This window comes from Lynx canadensis, chromosome X, assembly GCF_007474595.2.
Source record: "Lynx canadensis isolate LIC74 chromosome X, mLynCan4.pri.v2, whole genome shotgun sequence".
NCBI classification, from domain to species: domain Eukaryota; kingdom Metazoa; phylum Chordata; class Mammalia; order Carnivora; family Felidae; genus Lynx; species Lynx canadensis.
The window spans coordinates 100,297,880-100,314,798 of NC_044321.2; the positions used below are offsets into that span (position 1 = coordinate 100,297,880).

General features: G+C 42.7%; 1 protein-coding gene and 1 pseudogene across 1 annotated transcript; one reads left to right on the forward strand and one right to left on the reverse strand.

Moving 5' to 3' along the window:
• LOC115506881 overlaps positions 1-13,940 on the reverse strand; it is a 59,822-nt pseudogene extending 45,882 nt beyond the window's left edge.
• Positions 13,941-14,172: 232 nt separating this feature from the next.
• LOC115506882 (testis-expressed protein 13D-like) lies at positions 14,173-16,704 on the forward strand. The gene has a single exon (XM_030304844.1). The coding sequence runs from the start codon at positions 14,173-14,175 to the stop codon at positions 16,702-16,704; it is 2,532 nt and encodes an 843-aa protein (XP_030160704.1).
• Positions 16,705-16,919: the final 215 nt, after the last annotated feature.

Sequence of the window (16,919 nt, forward strand, 5' to 3'; positions counted from 1 at the left end):
ATGAATAAGACTAGAATCTGATATCCACAAGAGTGTGTTACAGATTTTACTGAAAACAATTTTTCTCTCTACAGTTACCTCTATTTCTATCAAAGTAAGACTAATTTGTTTGCAAAGTAAGTCTAGTCTCATTAAACTTTGCCTGATTATTTTCATAAATACAGCAAGAATAGTGACTGACCATATAGGCTCTTTTAAGTCTGTTTCACTGTTAAAAGCCTCTTGAAGCTAGGAAGCCAAGCCAAGGGTTTAATATCAGACTTGACCTGCAATACCTACACATTTGGGTTAATTCCTCTCTTCTTGAGGTTCCCCAAAATATCGTAAGTTTCCTGAACCTGCAGGAAGAAACCTTCCTTACTCACCTGATAAGGTTGCCCAGAACCCTGTAAACAAGGTACCAGGCTATTTTTCCAAGGAGATTTATTTGCTCCTTAAAGTCAGCTTTAGCTCCTTAAAGCTTTCTGGTCATATATGAGTCTATGTACATCTTTTTCAAATATGATATTCCAGTCAAAGCCTTGGTAATATAACCATTGTTTTTAATTACATTATGTTACAAGGAGAACAGATTCTTATGGAACCTATGCAAATAGCTATACTACCACAAAAATAAGAATACTCACTAAGAGTTTATGAATTCTGGTGAGACCAGGTAGGGAAAAAAATAATTGTTTTATCTTTGTTCACAAAGGTATACTTTACCAAACTGCTGATAGTTTAAGAGAAAAGAGAAAACATTTTCTTAAATTTAGAAAAACAAAACATTAAAGAACCAATAATGTTTCAAGAAGTCATTTAAATCATGTAGTCATCTTTATCAGTTCATTCAGTCCCATGTAATTAATTCCTTTTTCCTTGATCTTTTATTAGCAGTTTAACGAAGATGTCATGTTCTTCATTAGAGTTATGTAAATTCTTACCCAGTCTAGTAGTGTGATCTGAAAGTTATCAGAAACATGTACTTGTTACAGCCCCTTCCATGAGTCTCCTTGAAGATGAAGTACTTTTGCAGGAACATTTTTACAAAAGCATCAGTTAAATGACAACTGTGTATAAATGGCAAAAGACTTAAAAATGGCCATGATTAAAGATCTGATGAGAGTTCATTATAATGCAATTGACAAGAGATTTGGCTATTTCTTTTTTTTTTTAATTTTTTTTTTCAACGTTTATTTATTTTTGGGACAGAGAGAGACAGAGCATGAACGGGGGAGGGGCAGAGAGAGAGAGAGACACAGAATCAGAAACAGGCTCCAGGCTCCGAGCCATCAGCCCAGAGCCTGACGCGGGGCTCGAACTCACGGACCGCGAGATCGTGACCTGGCTGAAGTCGGACGCTTAACCGACTGCGCCACCCAGGCGCCCCGAGATTTGGCTATTTCTATGATGCACATTTTAATATGGAATATTAATAACTGGAATTAAAACAACATTACATATCAGAATTTTAGGATTTTTTTTTTTTTTTTTTTTTTTTAGATTTTGAGGCTGGAGAAGCACTCCAACGTTTATTTATTTTTGGGACAGATAGAGACAGAGCATGAACGGGGGAGGGGCAGAGAGAGAGGGAGACACAGAATCGGAAACAGGCTCCAGGCTCTGAGCCATCAGCCCAGAGCCTGACACGGGGCTCGAACTCCCGGACCGCGAGATCGTGACCTGGCTGAAGTCGGACGCTTAACCGACTGCGCCACCCAGGCGCCCCAGAATTTTAGGAATTTTATATAACTTCTGTTAACACTTATATTAATAACTCATACCCATATGAATTTAACCTTAAGAAGGTTAAACCTCACTTTTTAGAATGACAATGTTCCCCATATAATTTAGCATAAACAAGCCTAATTAGTTAAACATCTCTTTTTCTAGGAGAGAGAACAAGACTTTGAGATGTTCCATGGACCCTCTGGAAATCTCAAAGTTAGTTCAAGACCCAAATGACTTCATTTTGAATTTGATTTTGGGTAGATTTGTCAGAAATATCAAATGGTTTAAAACTACTCGATTGAATAGGATTGTAGATCACTATAAAACAATACTTAATTATCCACTTAACCAAAGTGACAATTTAAACACAGGCGCAACTTAAACGCAGATACAAAAGGTTACATAGTTGTAAGCAAAACTTAGCTCTTTTAATTAAACGTTGAGAAGACTCAGTTTTAAGTAATCAAAGACCTAATAAGACTGCATGAAACAGTAAATTGTTTTGATAAAGCACAGATTTAATCTTTGTTTTCTAGTCAGATTACTTAAAAGGTAAAGAAAAGCCTTTCACAATCTGTTATCAGGAGCAGATCAATAGTCCAAGAAAGCTTTGTCCTTTTAGCACATGAAAGAATATTAAGTTTTAGTTTTACATAAACATAACTACACAATTTTTTAAAATTTTTTTAATGTTTATTTATGTTTGAGAGAGAGAGAGAGAGCATGAGTGGGGGAGGAGCAGAGAGAGAGGGAGACAGGCTCCAGGCTCCGAAGCAGGCTCCAGGCCCTGAGCTGTCAGCACAGAGCCCGATGTGGGGGTCGAACCCACGAACCGTGAGATCATGACCTGAGCAGAAGTTGGACACCCAACCCACTGAGCCACCCAGGCGCCCCATAAGTACAATTTTTATTAAAATTATTTCTTAAAGCTCTTAAAGAAAATTATTCAATTTTAGCCAGCTTGACAACCCAAGGTAAGATTTTCCCCCCCTCTCTCTTCTCAACTTTCCATATCCATTTAGTTTGTTCTTTATTCTCTTGTCAGTCAGACATAACCAGATTTTATATTTTATACAAAATTACTATTTTTCCTTTAACAAAACATATATTCATACCTCATACCTATTTTAAGTCAAAGATACATCCTACTTTTTTTGCATAGAGATGTTTCCCTTACTATTTCTGGTAGCTTTAATTTTATTTATTAAATTAACTCATTAATTAATTATTGAATTAATTAGAATTTTAACCCTTAGAAACTTTAATTTCTAGTAAAACCTAAGAAGTAAGCAATTGTGAACTGTTATACCAAAATTCTTTACATTGGCAAATTTATGAATATATTTCATGATTTCCAGAAGCTTATACTTTTTTTATAGTATAATTTTTCAGTGTGGCACAGGACATATTTACTGATAGATCCAAATATCTTTAGTTTTTCTGTAATAAGAATCCAAAAGTGGATATACCTATTTCAGTAACTAATAATTCAGAATTTTATCTTATTTGGAAATGGTCTATATAGTCAATGAATTGCCATCATTAACCTAACTTATTAAAACTTTAAGGTTTAAAGTTACCAAAAAAGATTTTAGAAACTACTTAAGTAGAGATGTTATAAAATATTATTGAAAACTTTACTTATAAACTTTTACCTCCTTTACATCTATTTAAATCACGTTTTAAATAATCATATTTAGATTACTCATGAAAATTTCATGAGACATTAAAGCAGCTAGTCATTGTCTTAAATTATTTTTCTTGCTGACAAATTTTGTAACAGAGATAACATGAGGTTATTTGATTAATAAATCCAGGTAGAATAAAAGTTGTATATCTGCATTATATTTAATGCTGATAACTCTGAAAACGTTTCTTTTTAAATTAAACCAATAACATTAAAGTAGCTTTTATTTACTGAAGAGTATTCCAGATCATGTGAACTTGACAAACATTTCAGTTAGGTTCAAATATATTTGTGAGAGCTTAGAAATATTTATTTTGATAACCACTTATTTCTCTTTAACACAACTAAATGGAACCTTTAAAAATTTAATTTTGGCAATAGCATCTTGAGGTGGGAAAATATCACATATACATGACATACATCTATAGACATACATAAACACATAGAGACTTTATAGCTTTTGTTTTAAAATTTTAGCCATGAATCAAGTACAGTAATACAAAATCACTAGTTTAATAACCATTGGATCCAAATTATGTTTCTGCAATTGGAGTAAATTGTCTACCTGCTCAGATGGCTAAAAATTTTTACTAATATTTGTGGAGAAGACTCTTAAGAATTGTATTTGTCCATGGGGTGCCTGGGCGGCTCAGTTGGTTAAGTGTCCGTCTCTTGATTTTTGGCTCAGGTCATGATCTCACAATCATGACATCGATCTCCATGTCGGGCTCCAAGCCAGCTGTGGAGCCTACTTAAGATTCTTTCTCTCCCTCCTCCTATGCCCTTCCTTGCACATGCACACGCATGCTTGTGTGCGTGTTCTTGCTCTCAAAAAAATTAAAAAAAAAGGATTGTATCGGTCTTTGATAAGTAATCTTATGAAGGCTATGGACTAGCGTTTGGGCAAAGGAGCCTTTAAAGAAGTTTGTATATTAAAAAACTTCTTTCCTCCCTTTTTTTCTTTAGTCTCAGGTGATTGTGGGCAGTGTTTTATCTACTGGGGTGTTTACATTTCAAAAGGATGGAAAAAATGTGTTTTCTCCTGGGAGTTTTATGGTAGATATATTATCAGAAGTGTAGGATAATTACTATTTAAAATGTTTCCTCTTTTTCTTAAGTACAGGACAGTTTTGTTTCTAAAGTCCTGATCTTTTATAATATCTACATGCATTTTGAGATGAATAGGGGAGATTTAGGGTTAGTAAGTTAGGTTAGCTTGGAATTACTTCTAGAGCATCATACTTTACATGCTCCAAGAGAAAGAAGCTTACTTTACATACCCCAGCAGGAGGAAGAATTTCTCCCTGACCAGCAACAGCCCAACCAATGAGAATTCAGCAAAACAACCTCTCCCAGCTTCCTCTTTTCTTCTATAGAAGCAGGCTCCTCTCCTCTATTCTCCAGACTTGCCAATGGTTTGTCATAGTTTGCTTGTCCTGAATTGCAATTCTTCTGCTATTACTGAATACACTAAATGTCTGGTAAAATAACTGGATCTTTTGTTTTCTAAGGTCAACATTACATGGTTGTTACAAGAACCCGCTTGAGCCCCTTGTGCTCTTTGCTTCTGAGTCGTCTTCTTCCTTTCAGTTCAGTAAGTCGCCTCCTTCATATGAGCTCCCTCCTTTTCGTTGAGCTCTCTGACTTTATTCAGGAGCTGTTCTTGTTTTTGTTGGTTTTTTTAAAAAGGTGTTTATTTATTCATTTGAGAGAGAGAGAGAGACAGCAAGAGGCAGAGAGAGAAGGAGAGAGAGAATCCCAAGCAGGCCCCGCACTGCCAGTACAGAGCCTGATGCAGGGCTCAAAATCATGAACTGTGAGATCATGAGCTGAGCTGAAATCAAGAGTTGGATGCTTAACCAACTGAGCCATCCAGGTGCCCCTTTGTTGTTTTTATGAAGGAATTGCCCTTCTTGGGGAGTACTCTTCTATTTCTCAAACCTCTGTTTTTGAGTAATAGGATCCCAATCTGCTAAATTCTCTCAGGAGGGACCTCTTTCTTTTATGCCAGTTTTATGCTTTAAAACTATGGTTCCTCTTCATGTGCGTTTTTAACTAATTAGGCCAATTTAACCAAAAATAATTTAGAACTCCAATGGCTATCATGGGGTACTTTTGATCTCCCCACACTTGCTTTTCTTAGAACCAGGGCTCTCAAATAAAAAAAACCAAATGGGAACCCTATATCAATTGGTATTTTGAGGCTTCCAAATATATTCAGGACTCTAAAATCCCCTGTTTACAAATTACCATTTCTTTTTTTAAATGTTTTATTTATTTTTGAGGGAGAGAGAGAGAGAGAGAGAGAGAGGGAGAGAGAACACAAGGTGGGGAGGGATAGATAGAGCCAGAGACCCAGAATCCAAAACAGTCTCCAGGCTCTGAGCCATCAACACAGAACCTGACGCAGGGCTCGAACTCACAAACCATGAGATTATGACCTGAGCCAAAGTTGGAGGCTCAACCAACTGAGCTGCCCAGGCGCCCCTACAAATGACCATTTCTAAATTAACTGAGGTAAACAACTGAAAGAAGACAAAAAACTTCAGAGGTCTCTTTCTCCCCATCCTCTTTTATACCCTCTCTATCCCCACCTCTTTTCACCCTCCACTTCCTTATTCTAATTCTTTCAATGAACTTCCCTCTTTCTCTGAAATGCTCCTTGTTCCCTTCTCTGAACCGATTAGAAGATGCACCTTTAAAGATTTTTTTTTAGTTTGTTTATTTAGGGGCGCCTGGGTGGCTTAGTCAGTTAAGAGTCCAACTTTGGCTCAGGTCATGATCTCACAGTTCATGAGTTCGAGCCCCATATCGGGCTCTTCGTTGACAGCTTGGAGACTGGTTCCTGCTTTGGATTCTGTGTTTCCCTCTCTCTCTGCCCCTCCCACACTCATGCTCTGTCTCTCTCTCTCTCTCAAAAATAAATAAAAATTAAAAAAAATTTAAAGTTCATTTACTTATTATTGAGAGAGAGCAAGCAAGCACAAACTGGGGAGGGGTAGAGAGAAAGAGAGAGGGAGACAGAATCTGAAGTAGGCTCCAGGTTCTAATCTGTCAGCACAGAGTCTGACATGGGGCTTGAACCCACCAACTGAGAAATTATGACCTGAGCTGAAGTCTGCTGCTTAACTGACTGAGCCACCCAGGTGCCCCTAAAACTACACCTTCAAAATTAGACCTTCTGGGGGCACCTGGGTGGCTCAGTCGGTTTAGCATACAACTCTAGGTTTCAGCTCAGGTCATGATGCCAGGGTCAGGGGATCAAGCCCCATGTCAGGCTCTGTGCTGAGTGTGGAGCCTGCCTAAGATTCTCTCTCTCTCTCTCTCTCTCTCTCTCTCTCTCTCTCTCTCCCTTAATCACACTCTCTCTCTCAAAAAAATAAATTAGACCTTATGAGGATCCTAATGCTAAGCCCTTAATTTCCCATGTCCCCTGGGCTAAGGCTGAACTACAAGCCATAGTCAAAGATTTTCCTGGAGTTATTGAAGATCCTCATAGTTTTGCCAAGGAATTTTTTAAAATTAGATTTGCCAAGGAATTTAATATAGTCATCCAGACTTACCAACCAGGTTCCTCAGATTTGTACCAGCTAGTTCACATGCTTGTTGACAAAGGCCAAGCCCAACACTGGATGAAAACAGCTAACTGGGATGATCCTGAACAAATCTCTAGAACTTTATATGAAAGACCAACTCAATGCCGTTTTATATGATCACACTGGGCAATTGCTGAATGACTTCACCTGGTAGTCCCTAGGGCTTTTCCAAACTCTGTTGATTGGAATAAGATTCATGTTTGCACTTAAAAACTGAGTGAATCTGTGTATGACTATTATAGTCACCTCCGAATTGTTTTTAAAGAAAATTCTGGCTTCCTTATGGATGTTGAATCCACTTGGGTAGCCTTCAACTCTATGTTCATTAAAGGGCTAAACTGGGATCTTTCCCTTATAGTTAAAAGGGCTAGGATGGAATGGGAAACTTCGTCCACTCCAGATTCAGTTAATTTAGCAAATTGGCTCTCCTATACTCCAGAGGATTCAACTAAAAGGAAGACCAGTAAAATCCCTGATTTTCAGTTCTAACAAATGGAAGCCCCTAAACAAAATCAAACCCCTCTGCCACTGTTGCAAAAAACCAAGACACAGGAAGAAAGACTGTTCTGAATGTAAGCATTCTAGGTGCCTTCAGTCCTCTAGCCTTTCCAGTGCCTTCCTAACCCCCAACTACAGAACTGTAACTACAGGGGCTTTTTCCAATGTTTCCTCTTAAATTGCTTAGAGAATTTTTATCAACATTGGAGCTACACTCTCTATGCTTGACCCTACTGTTATCAAATAAATAGTCCTTACCTCGAAGTACTGAAATGGTTCAGAGTGGGGATCTCTAATAAACTTAAACAGGTTTCTATCTCTCAACCTATTCCCTTTTGTTTAGGCCCTCCAAGAGATACTCAAAACTTTGCTTCTGAGATTCCTTAGAGAAATACAATGCTGGAGTTTTTCTACTGAAAGGGGGAGAGAATTCTAGAATTTGATACCAACCAAAATAGCCAACCAGGAAAATCAGATGACATTTCACCATCTTTTATTTGCTCCATCAAAATTTACAGTAATTGATTTCCCTGTGGATAAGGTTAGTCAATATTTCTTTGCCTTTACTTGGGAAGGAAAGCAGTGTACCTAGACAGAAATGCCCCAGGGTTTTACCAAAAATCCTTCCTACTTCTCCCAAAACTTTTTAATTTTTTTAGAGAGAGAGAGTGAGAGAGTGTGCGCATGTGTGTGAATTGGGGAGGGGCAGAGGGAGAGAGAATTCCAAGAAGACTCTGTGCTGTTAGTGAACAACCTGATGAGGGGCTTGTTTCTACAACCGCAGGATCATGACCTGAACTGAAATCCAGAATTGGATGCTTAACCAACTGAGCCACCCAGGTACCCCTTCTCCAAAATCTTAAAAGTGGATTTAGGTGATATAAAGTTACCTGGAATCTCTACTTTATTATAATATGCAGATGATTTGTTTCTCTGCTCCCCTTCTCAGGCCTCTTTGCAGGAAGACAGCAACCACTTGTTAAAACTTTTAGTCTTAAAAGGACACAAAATCTCTGAGGAGAAACTGCAGATTTCTCAGACTCAGGTTTGATATTTGTGGCACCTGATTTCAAAACGAGGGCTGCATTTAGATCCAAAGAGGCCTCATGGCATCCTGAATTTCCCCAAACTAAGTGCTAATTACAAGGTTTTAGGCTAATTACAAGTTAGCTTCAGCCTAACTTGGCTCATGTGAAAATTGGATTCCAAACTCTCTTTCCCTCACTGTAATAATCTGAACCCTGCCACCATTCTTCCTTCCTCTATGGACAATACTCCTCATGACTGTGACTCTCTCAGATCACCTCCTGACTCCTTATGATCACTTATAGGAAACTCCTTTGTATAACATTAATTTTCCACGGTTTACTGATGGTTCTTATTTAAAAGGTGAAAATGATAAATATGCTGGGTATGCTTTTGCAACTCCTTTTAAAGTAATTGAGGCAACACTTTTGCCCTTGGCTGAATTGGCCAAACAGATGAATTGTATACACTTGATCACACCTGTATTTTAGCCAAAGGGAAAAACTGCAAATATCTATACTAACAGTAGGTTTGTTGGAGTAGCTCATGACTTTAGAATGCTATGGAAATAGCAAGGTGTCCTTATTTCCAGTGGAGACAAAATTAGAAATGGCTTTTATGTCCAGAAATTATTAGATGCCATACTCTTACAGACACTTTGGCCAGTATCAAGTTCCCTGCACATTTTAAACTTGATTCTCTTGAGGCTAATGGAAACCACCTTTAAGATTATTTCTGCAAAGAATGCTGCTCAAAAAGGAACAACTAAACGTCTGTCTTGATCCAAAGGGATGTTCCCCCAAATGATTATCTAGAAAAATTGACTAGGGATGTCCAACAATTGGCCCCAGAAAAGGAAAAACAATATTGGAAATCTACTAAACATTGGTTCAATAAAAAAAGAAAACTCTGTGTTGGGCTAAAAGAATAATCCAGTGCTTCCAGAGACTCTAAATATCCCATTACTGATTACTATACATGCAGTGAATCATTAGTCTACTGATAAAAACCTTTATGAGCCAATACTAGTGGGTGAATATTAGCAAGGTCACAGAGTGCTTACTTTGCTTGCCCGCCTGTCTAAAAATATAATTCAGGAAAACCTGTCTGCACTGCTCCTCGACACTTTAAATTGCCCAGTGGACCATACGAGTTTTGGCAGATGGATTTTTTTTTTAATTTTAATTTTTTATTTTTATTTTTCAATATGTGAAGTTTATTGTCACATTGGTTTCCATACAACACCCAGTGCTCATCCCAAAAGGTGCCCTCCTCAATACCCATCACCCACCCTCCCCTCCCTCCCACCCCCCATCAACCCTCAGTTTGCTCTCAGTTTTTAACAGTCTCTTATGCTTTGGCTCTCTCCCACTCTAACCTCTTTTTTTTTTTTTCCTTCCCCTCCCCCATGGGTTTCTGTTAAGTTTCTCAAGATCCACATAAGAGTGAAACCATATGGTATCTGTCTTTCTCTGTATGGCTTATTTCACTTAGCATAACACTCTCCAGTTCCATCCATGTTGCTACAAAGGGCCATATTTCATTCTTTCTCATTGTTTGGCAGATGGATTTTATTCAGCTTTCCCCATCTCATGGATATAAATATGTATTGGTAACGGTTTGTGTATTTTCTTACTGGACTCCTATTTTGTGCCTAAATTCCTATTAGAAAAGATCATCCCTACCTGCAGAATCCCTCTTGAACTTCATAATGACCAAGGAACTTGCTTCAACAGGTTTGTGCTTTTTGGCCAGTGTTGCAACACTTCCGTTGTGCTTATTACCCTCAATCCTCAGGGCTAATAGAATCCACTAACAGCATTATTAGGCAAAGTTTGTAGAGATCCTTCAAATACCCTGGCCAAAAGCACTCCCATTAGTGGTTCTAAATTTCAGGTGTACCCCTTTTGGAACTCATTAACTCTCACCCTTTGAGATAATCATAGGATGACCAATGTACTTGGCTCCTGCTGCTTTTGATCCACAGTCGGTAAAGGGGGATATCCTTTAATATTGCAAAGGCCTAATTGCTTCTGTTGAAAATAACCATATTTTAGCAGAACAATCTTTCCACAGCACACTCCCCGGAGACAAAGACTTTAAATATCAACCTTGCAGCCCAGAAATTTCTCACACCTAGCAGCCCAGAAATTTCATCTATTGGAATGACATCTCCAGAAAGACTGTGTTCAACACTGATGGAAAGACCCCTATCAGGTACTGTTAACCAACTCTTGTGCTGCCAAACTTCAAAGAAAGGACCCTTGGATCCATGTGTCACATCTACAGAAAGCACCAAAACCTAACTAGATCTGCACACCAACTGATGACCTGAAAAAAAAGATTTCTAGGAATCGAAGCAAATGACAGTTGAAGGAGACAGCTTTCCCAAGATGACCAGCCCAGACCTGTATACATTTTTCTCACTGTTGCTTCTAACCTTATTTTCTCCCTTTTTTTCTTGGCCCAATCTATTGCAGAAGAGGAAAACCTTTCCAACTATTAGATCTGTCACCAGAAATCCAATCTATTCTTCTCTATTTAAATATGATTTTTTTCCCCCTGCATCCAAGGGAAACACAAATGAGTTTGATTACAGAGCCCTGGAAAGCAGGAGGAGTTGTAAGGGAGAGAGCAAAGTGAATCCTACCACCTGTCCTTGTGCTTCTGCTAAATTCACTTCCTGGATTTCAGCGTTTACATGAGTAACATGTATACCCTGGCCCTGGAGATCAGGCCAGAGTGCTCTTGGTAAATCTTGTAAGGAAAGAGAAGTTGAAATAGGCAGCTGGATGTTTAAGGGATTTTCTGGGGAAGGTGGGGGAGTTTTATGAGCTAAGGGAATTTGCTGAGGAGACAGGGCTGGATTTTAATTTTAATTCTAATTTTTTAAAGTTTTTATTTAAATTCCAGTTTTGACATGCTGTGTAATGCTAGTTTCAGGTGTACAATTAAGTGACATGGCTGGGTTTTATTTTATTATTTACTTATTCATTTCTAAAGTTTATTTATTTTGAGAGGGAGAGAGAGAGAGAGAGAAAGAATGAGCAGGGGAGGGGCAGAGAGAGAGAGAGAGAGAGAGAGAGAGAGAGTGAGAGAGAGAGAGAGAGAGAGAGAGAGAGAGAGAGGATTTCAAGCATGGGAGCCTGACATGGGGCTTGATCCTATGAACAGTGAGATCACGACCTGAGCCGAAATCAAGAGTCAGAGCTTAATCAACTGAGCCACCCAGCTGCCGCAGGGCTGGATTTTAAAAAGAGGAATTTATGTTGGATGTGGACTTTAATTTTTGTTCTAAGTCTAATTTCTGTTCTTTAACCTTGTTAAGGCAGTCCCTAAAGGTACTAATTATTCTCCTCTATATCCACTTCATAATTTGGTCTTTCCATAGGTACCTATAACAGTTGTTTAGGATGAGAACTCTTTAATTTTTTTTTTTCAAATGTAGAAGTTTTTCTAATTGAAAGGATTTATTATCTGGCAATGATGAGTAGGATCTTATATTAATCTCAATAGAGACTCAAACCAATAAGACTTTTTATAGCTTAACCATGGACATAAGAGGCATCCCAAAAGAGGGTACAAGCCCTCACAAGATCCAGAGGGTTCACTCCCAAAGTTAGCATAAAAAAGCAAAAACCTTTGTTGTCACCAGTGGTAAGAATGATGTAGTGAAAATGGTGTCTCCAGTTTCCCATGAAAATGTGAGATGCCTCCAGTCACAGAGTCACTAATCTGGAAAGGTACTACTGGAATGATACTTTTCCAGCACTAACAAGACAACAGTGGTTTAGACAACTGAGGCACCTTACGACAAACTCCTCTGAGACCTAGCACAGTTGGACAAAGAGAAGGTTGCCTATGACTTCATGTGTTGTATTTCTAAGACTATTTGGTTGGCCACCAGATGCAAGCCAGTACTTGTACCTTCTGACTGGCAGAGACCAGAGAGAATATTCTCACTGGTCACAAGGCCACACTCTCAGGACAGAACGAGATGAAAGCAAACCTCATCTGGTTTTTACATAAGGGACCCATCGCCAAGTTTGTCTAAACAGATGCCAATCTGTTCAGAACTGTGAACTCACCAGTCTGGGAAGCATTCAACCCAATGGTTTCCCTCCTTATGACAAATGATAGGGACAAAAGAAAACAATGGCTGTCCTTGGGAGGAAAGAGAGCAATAGAAAACAGGAGTATTCGTAATAAATCTTTACCAGTCACTATACCCAAGGAACTAGTTTACACAAATAAATTCTCCTGCTAAACTAAATTTAGAAAAAAAAAAAGGACTTTCACCACTCTCACTTCCACCAGACCCTGTGAGCAGAGATCCAGGAGACTGATGTGGTAAGAATTCTTAGTTTCTGCAGGCTCTTGTCAGATTCCCAGGATCTCTCAGGTGCTGCAGTCCCAGATTCAGCAATGTGTGGGTAGTGGAGGGCCCCAGGTTGGATGCCAAAACTGTAGAAGTGGAAAAATTTTCCCTTCTTACCTTCTAGGTTCTTTGGCTGGCCTAATAATTAAATTAACATAAGTAGGATTTACAGGAGGAAAACAAATTTAATTTCTTATATACAGGAAATCCATATAAATATGAGACTCAAAAAAGTGACCAAAGCAGGCAACTTTTAGAACTGCAAGAAAAAAAATTGTGAAGAATTGACAAGACAAAGAGGTTTGGGTTTGGGGTCGTAAATTAGTGAAGAAGTAATAAGGTGTTTTATATTGCCTTCTCAACCCTAAATTCATTCCCTATTTCCAGTGATAAGGGTGCCTTCTACTCTTTGGGAATAGACAGGGTACCCTTCATATGGGTGATTTATTTCCTCCTTTCAGGGGCACAAAGGAGGGTTAGAATGTCCTTCTTATATCAACTGTATCTTAAGTAACTTTAACTCAAAGTAATGTGCCAAAGTGACATATTTTGCTCTCCTTCACCTGGTTCCCACTGCTGCCCCAAAGTTCAGCTTCATTCCTTTCCCCACAGCAGTAGAGCAACCGTAGCCCTTCTTTCTCTGTCCTGCCCCTTTTCTGGGTTTTGATAGATGCCAGGCATGCACCCTATTTATCTTCCTGAACAGGGGGTCCTGCAACCCCAGTCTTCACCTCAACTCTTTCTCTCCCTCCCCTAAAAGTTCTCTGACATTCTTGTACCACCCTTCCTTTTAGACCAGGAGTGTGTGTGTGTGTGTGTGTGTGTGTGTGTGTGTGTTTGAAAGTCCCATCTCAGCCCGTTATGTGCATGAGTGGCAACTATTACTATCTCCAAAGAATCTGATATGCCCCCTCCCAGTCTGGGCTCACTGTAGTACCCAGCGCTGCCGAGCGCTCTGTTGGCCTTCCAGGGGGCGCTCGGCCCCGGACCGTGCCTCCCAGAACACCTTGCGGTGGCTCGTGTGGCTCAGAACTCTGTGACGCATCATGCCATCTTTGCCCTTCACGTAGTGGGCATCGGTGTGGTGAGAGAACGTTTTTCTTTCTTTCTTTTTTAAGGAAAACAAGGGAGTGAGGGAGAAAAGAAGTCAAGGACGAGGCCAGGACTTGAAAAGGACTGAAGTAGGACTGAGCGGGGAGGTGAAGGGTGAACCTTTACTGACGGCGGCAAGGGCGGCAGCGGCTGTGAGGAGGCCGGTTAACTAGGCCGCAGCAGCCATGGCGGTCGACTTTGGGGACCACGCCAGCGGGCTCCGCCACACCGAGGTGGTCAGGTTCATCAACGACGAAGTCCTCGTGAACGGCGGTGGGCCGGATTTCTACGCGGCCTTGCGCTCGCGGCCCTGGGACGAGGTAGAGGAGCGGCTTCGGACGGTCCTGGCCGACCCGCAGGTGCCGCGCGCCATGAAGAGGGCCTGTGCGTGGAGCGCGCTCGCCTTGAGCGTGCGCGTGGGAGCCAGGCAGCGGGAGCAGCAGGAGCGCCAGGTCCAGCGGCTGCAGAACCAAGCAGACGAGCGCGAGACGACTACCTGGGCCCTGGCCTCCGAGCTGCAGCGGCTGCGCGGGGAGCGCGAGTCGGCGGTCGCACAGCTGCGCTCCACACAGGCCGCCCTGCGGCAGACTCTGGTCGAGTGTGACGTGCTTCGTGGGCGGCTGCTCCAGGTGGAGAGGGCCTCCTGGGTCGTGCCGCTGGCCCGCGAGAGAGTGCCTGGGCCTCCGGCCGAGCCACTTGGGGCCATAGCATGGCCCCGGAATGCAGATGTGGTGGCCGGGGAGCTGCGCAGCAGGCTGTATTTTGAGGCCCGGGTGCCGGCCCCGGTGGCTGTCCTTTACGTGCCGGGACCCCCGAGTCCCTGGGCTCAGGCCGTACAGCCCGCTCTGCCAGTGCCCGTGCGGTACTTGCTTCCGTTCCGTGCCCCGTTCCCCGTGGGATTCCCCGTCTCGCCACCTCTGCCGCCAGTAGTAGTCATGGATGCAGAAGCTGCAGTAGTTCCACATCAGATGCCTCCTCTGGGGATCGGGCCACCTGGTCCACGTGCTGCAGTGGGCTACCAAGAGGGGATGGTCCCACGGTCGGACCAGAGGAGCTGCAGCCAGGCGGAAGGTCCTGCGATCCTCCAGAGTGTAGTCCCCCTGAGGGACATCAGAAGCCTTAGCCAAGAAGGTCCGCAGAGGCCTCAGGGGATGGTTCCTGTCAGAGATAGCTGGAGCCAGAGCCAGAGCCAGGAAGAAGATCCAGAGAACACCCAAGAAGTGGTCCCCCTTGGGGATAGCTGGAGCCACAGCCAGCAAGAAGATCCAGAGAGAGCCCAGGGGACGGTTCCTATCGGGGAGAGCAGGAGCCACAACCAGGAGGAAGGTCCAGAGAGGGCCCAGGGGGTGGTTCCTGCTGGGGACAGCGGGAGCCAGAGCCAGGAAGAAGGTCCAGAGTGGGCCAAAGGAATGGCCACCCTTGGGGATGGCTGGAGCCAGAGCCAGGAAGACCGTGCAAAGAGGGCCTGGGGGATGGTTCCCGTCGGGGAGAGCTGGAGCCACAGCCAGCAAGAAGATCAAGAGGTGCTCCGGGGGGTGGTCCCCCTTGGGGAGAGCTGGACCCAGAGTCAGCGAGAAGGTCCAGAGAACCCCCAAGGAACGGTCACCCTTTGGGGTAGCTGGAGCCAGAGCCGGGAAGAAGGTCCAGGGTGGGCCCAAGGAATGGTTCCTGTTGGGGATAGCTGGAGCCACAGCCAAGAAGAAGATCGAGAGATGCCCCAGGGGGTGGTACTTCTTAGGGATAGTTGGAGCCTCAGCCAGGAGGATGTTCTAGAGAGGCCTCAGGGGATGGTCTCCTTTGGGGATAGCTGGAGCCAGAGCTGGAAAGAGGGTTCGGAGAGGCCTCGGGGGGTGGTACTCCTTAAAGATAACCAGGGCCAGAGCCAGGAAGAAGGTCCAGAGAATCCTCAGGAGATGGTTCTCTTTGGGGATAGTTGGAGTTTCAGCCAGGAAGAAGGGCCAGCAAAGGCCCAGGGGATGGTCCCCTTTGGGGGTATCTGGGGCCTCAGCCAGGAAGAAGGTTTGGGGCGATCCCAGGAGATGGTTACCTTTGGTGCCAGCAGGATGAATATCTGGGAAGAAGATCCAGAGAGGCCCCAGGAGATGGGGGCCAGTGGGAGACACAACCAGGAAGAAGATCCAAAGAGGCCTCAAGTGATGGTGCCCCTGGGGGCCAGTAGGGACCACAGCCAGGAAGAAGGTCCAAAAAGACCTCAAGGGATGCCCCCCCTTGTTGCCAGCAGAAGCAGTAGCCACGAAGAAGATCCAGAGAGGCCTCAGGAGATGCTCTCCTTGGGGGCCAGCGGGAACTACAGCCAAGAAGAAGGTCCAAGAAGACCCCAGGGGACGGGGGACAGAAGACGCCATGGCCAGCAAGAAAGTCCAAAGAGGTACCCCCCGGGGTTTAGGAGGAGCCACAGCCTGGAAGAAGGTCTACAGAGGCCCCAGGCGACCCCCCAGGGGGACAGCTGGAGCTGTGGTGTGAGGGAAAGCCCAATGAAACAGCAGCCTCAGGGGCAGAAGGCCAAGCAACCAAAAGGGAAAAAAGCTCTGGGTTTCCTGCACCAGGAGAAGTCTGCCTCAGGCTGCGGCCCAGAGAGTTGGGAGTGCCCATGGTGTAAAGCCATGAATTTTTCATGGCACAAGGCCTGCTATAAGTGCAAGGAAGGCTGTGTGGAAGTTGAGAGTGGAGGCCCGGACCCAGGACCAACTCACTGATTTGGGAAAGGTAAGTAAGAATGAAAACGAAAGAAAAGACCAATTTCATAAGCCCAAAGAAAAACCAATTTCATAAGACCCTCTTCTGACCAAAAAGTAACTTATTTACCTCACAGAAAATTTGCAAACCAAAATTAGTGTAGAGAGAATTAAAACAATCCATTATTCTAGTACCCAAGGTAACAACCTTTTATCATTGTGGGTACTACATACAC

What these genes read in the sequence shown, in the direction of transcription:
- LOC115506882 (XM_030304844.1), top strand. Translation starts at nt 14,173, where the DNA reads ATGGCGGTCGACTTTGGGGACCACGCCAGCGGGCTCCGCCACACCGAG.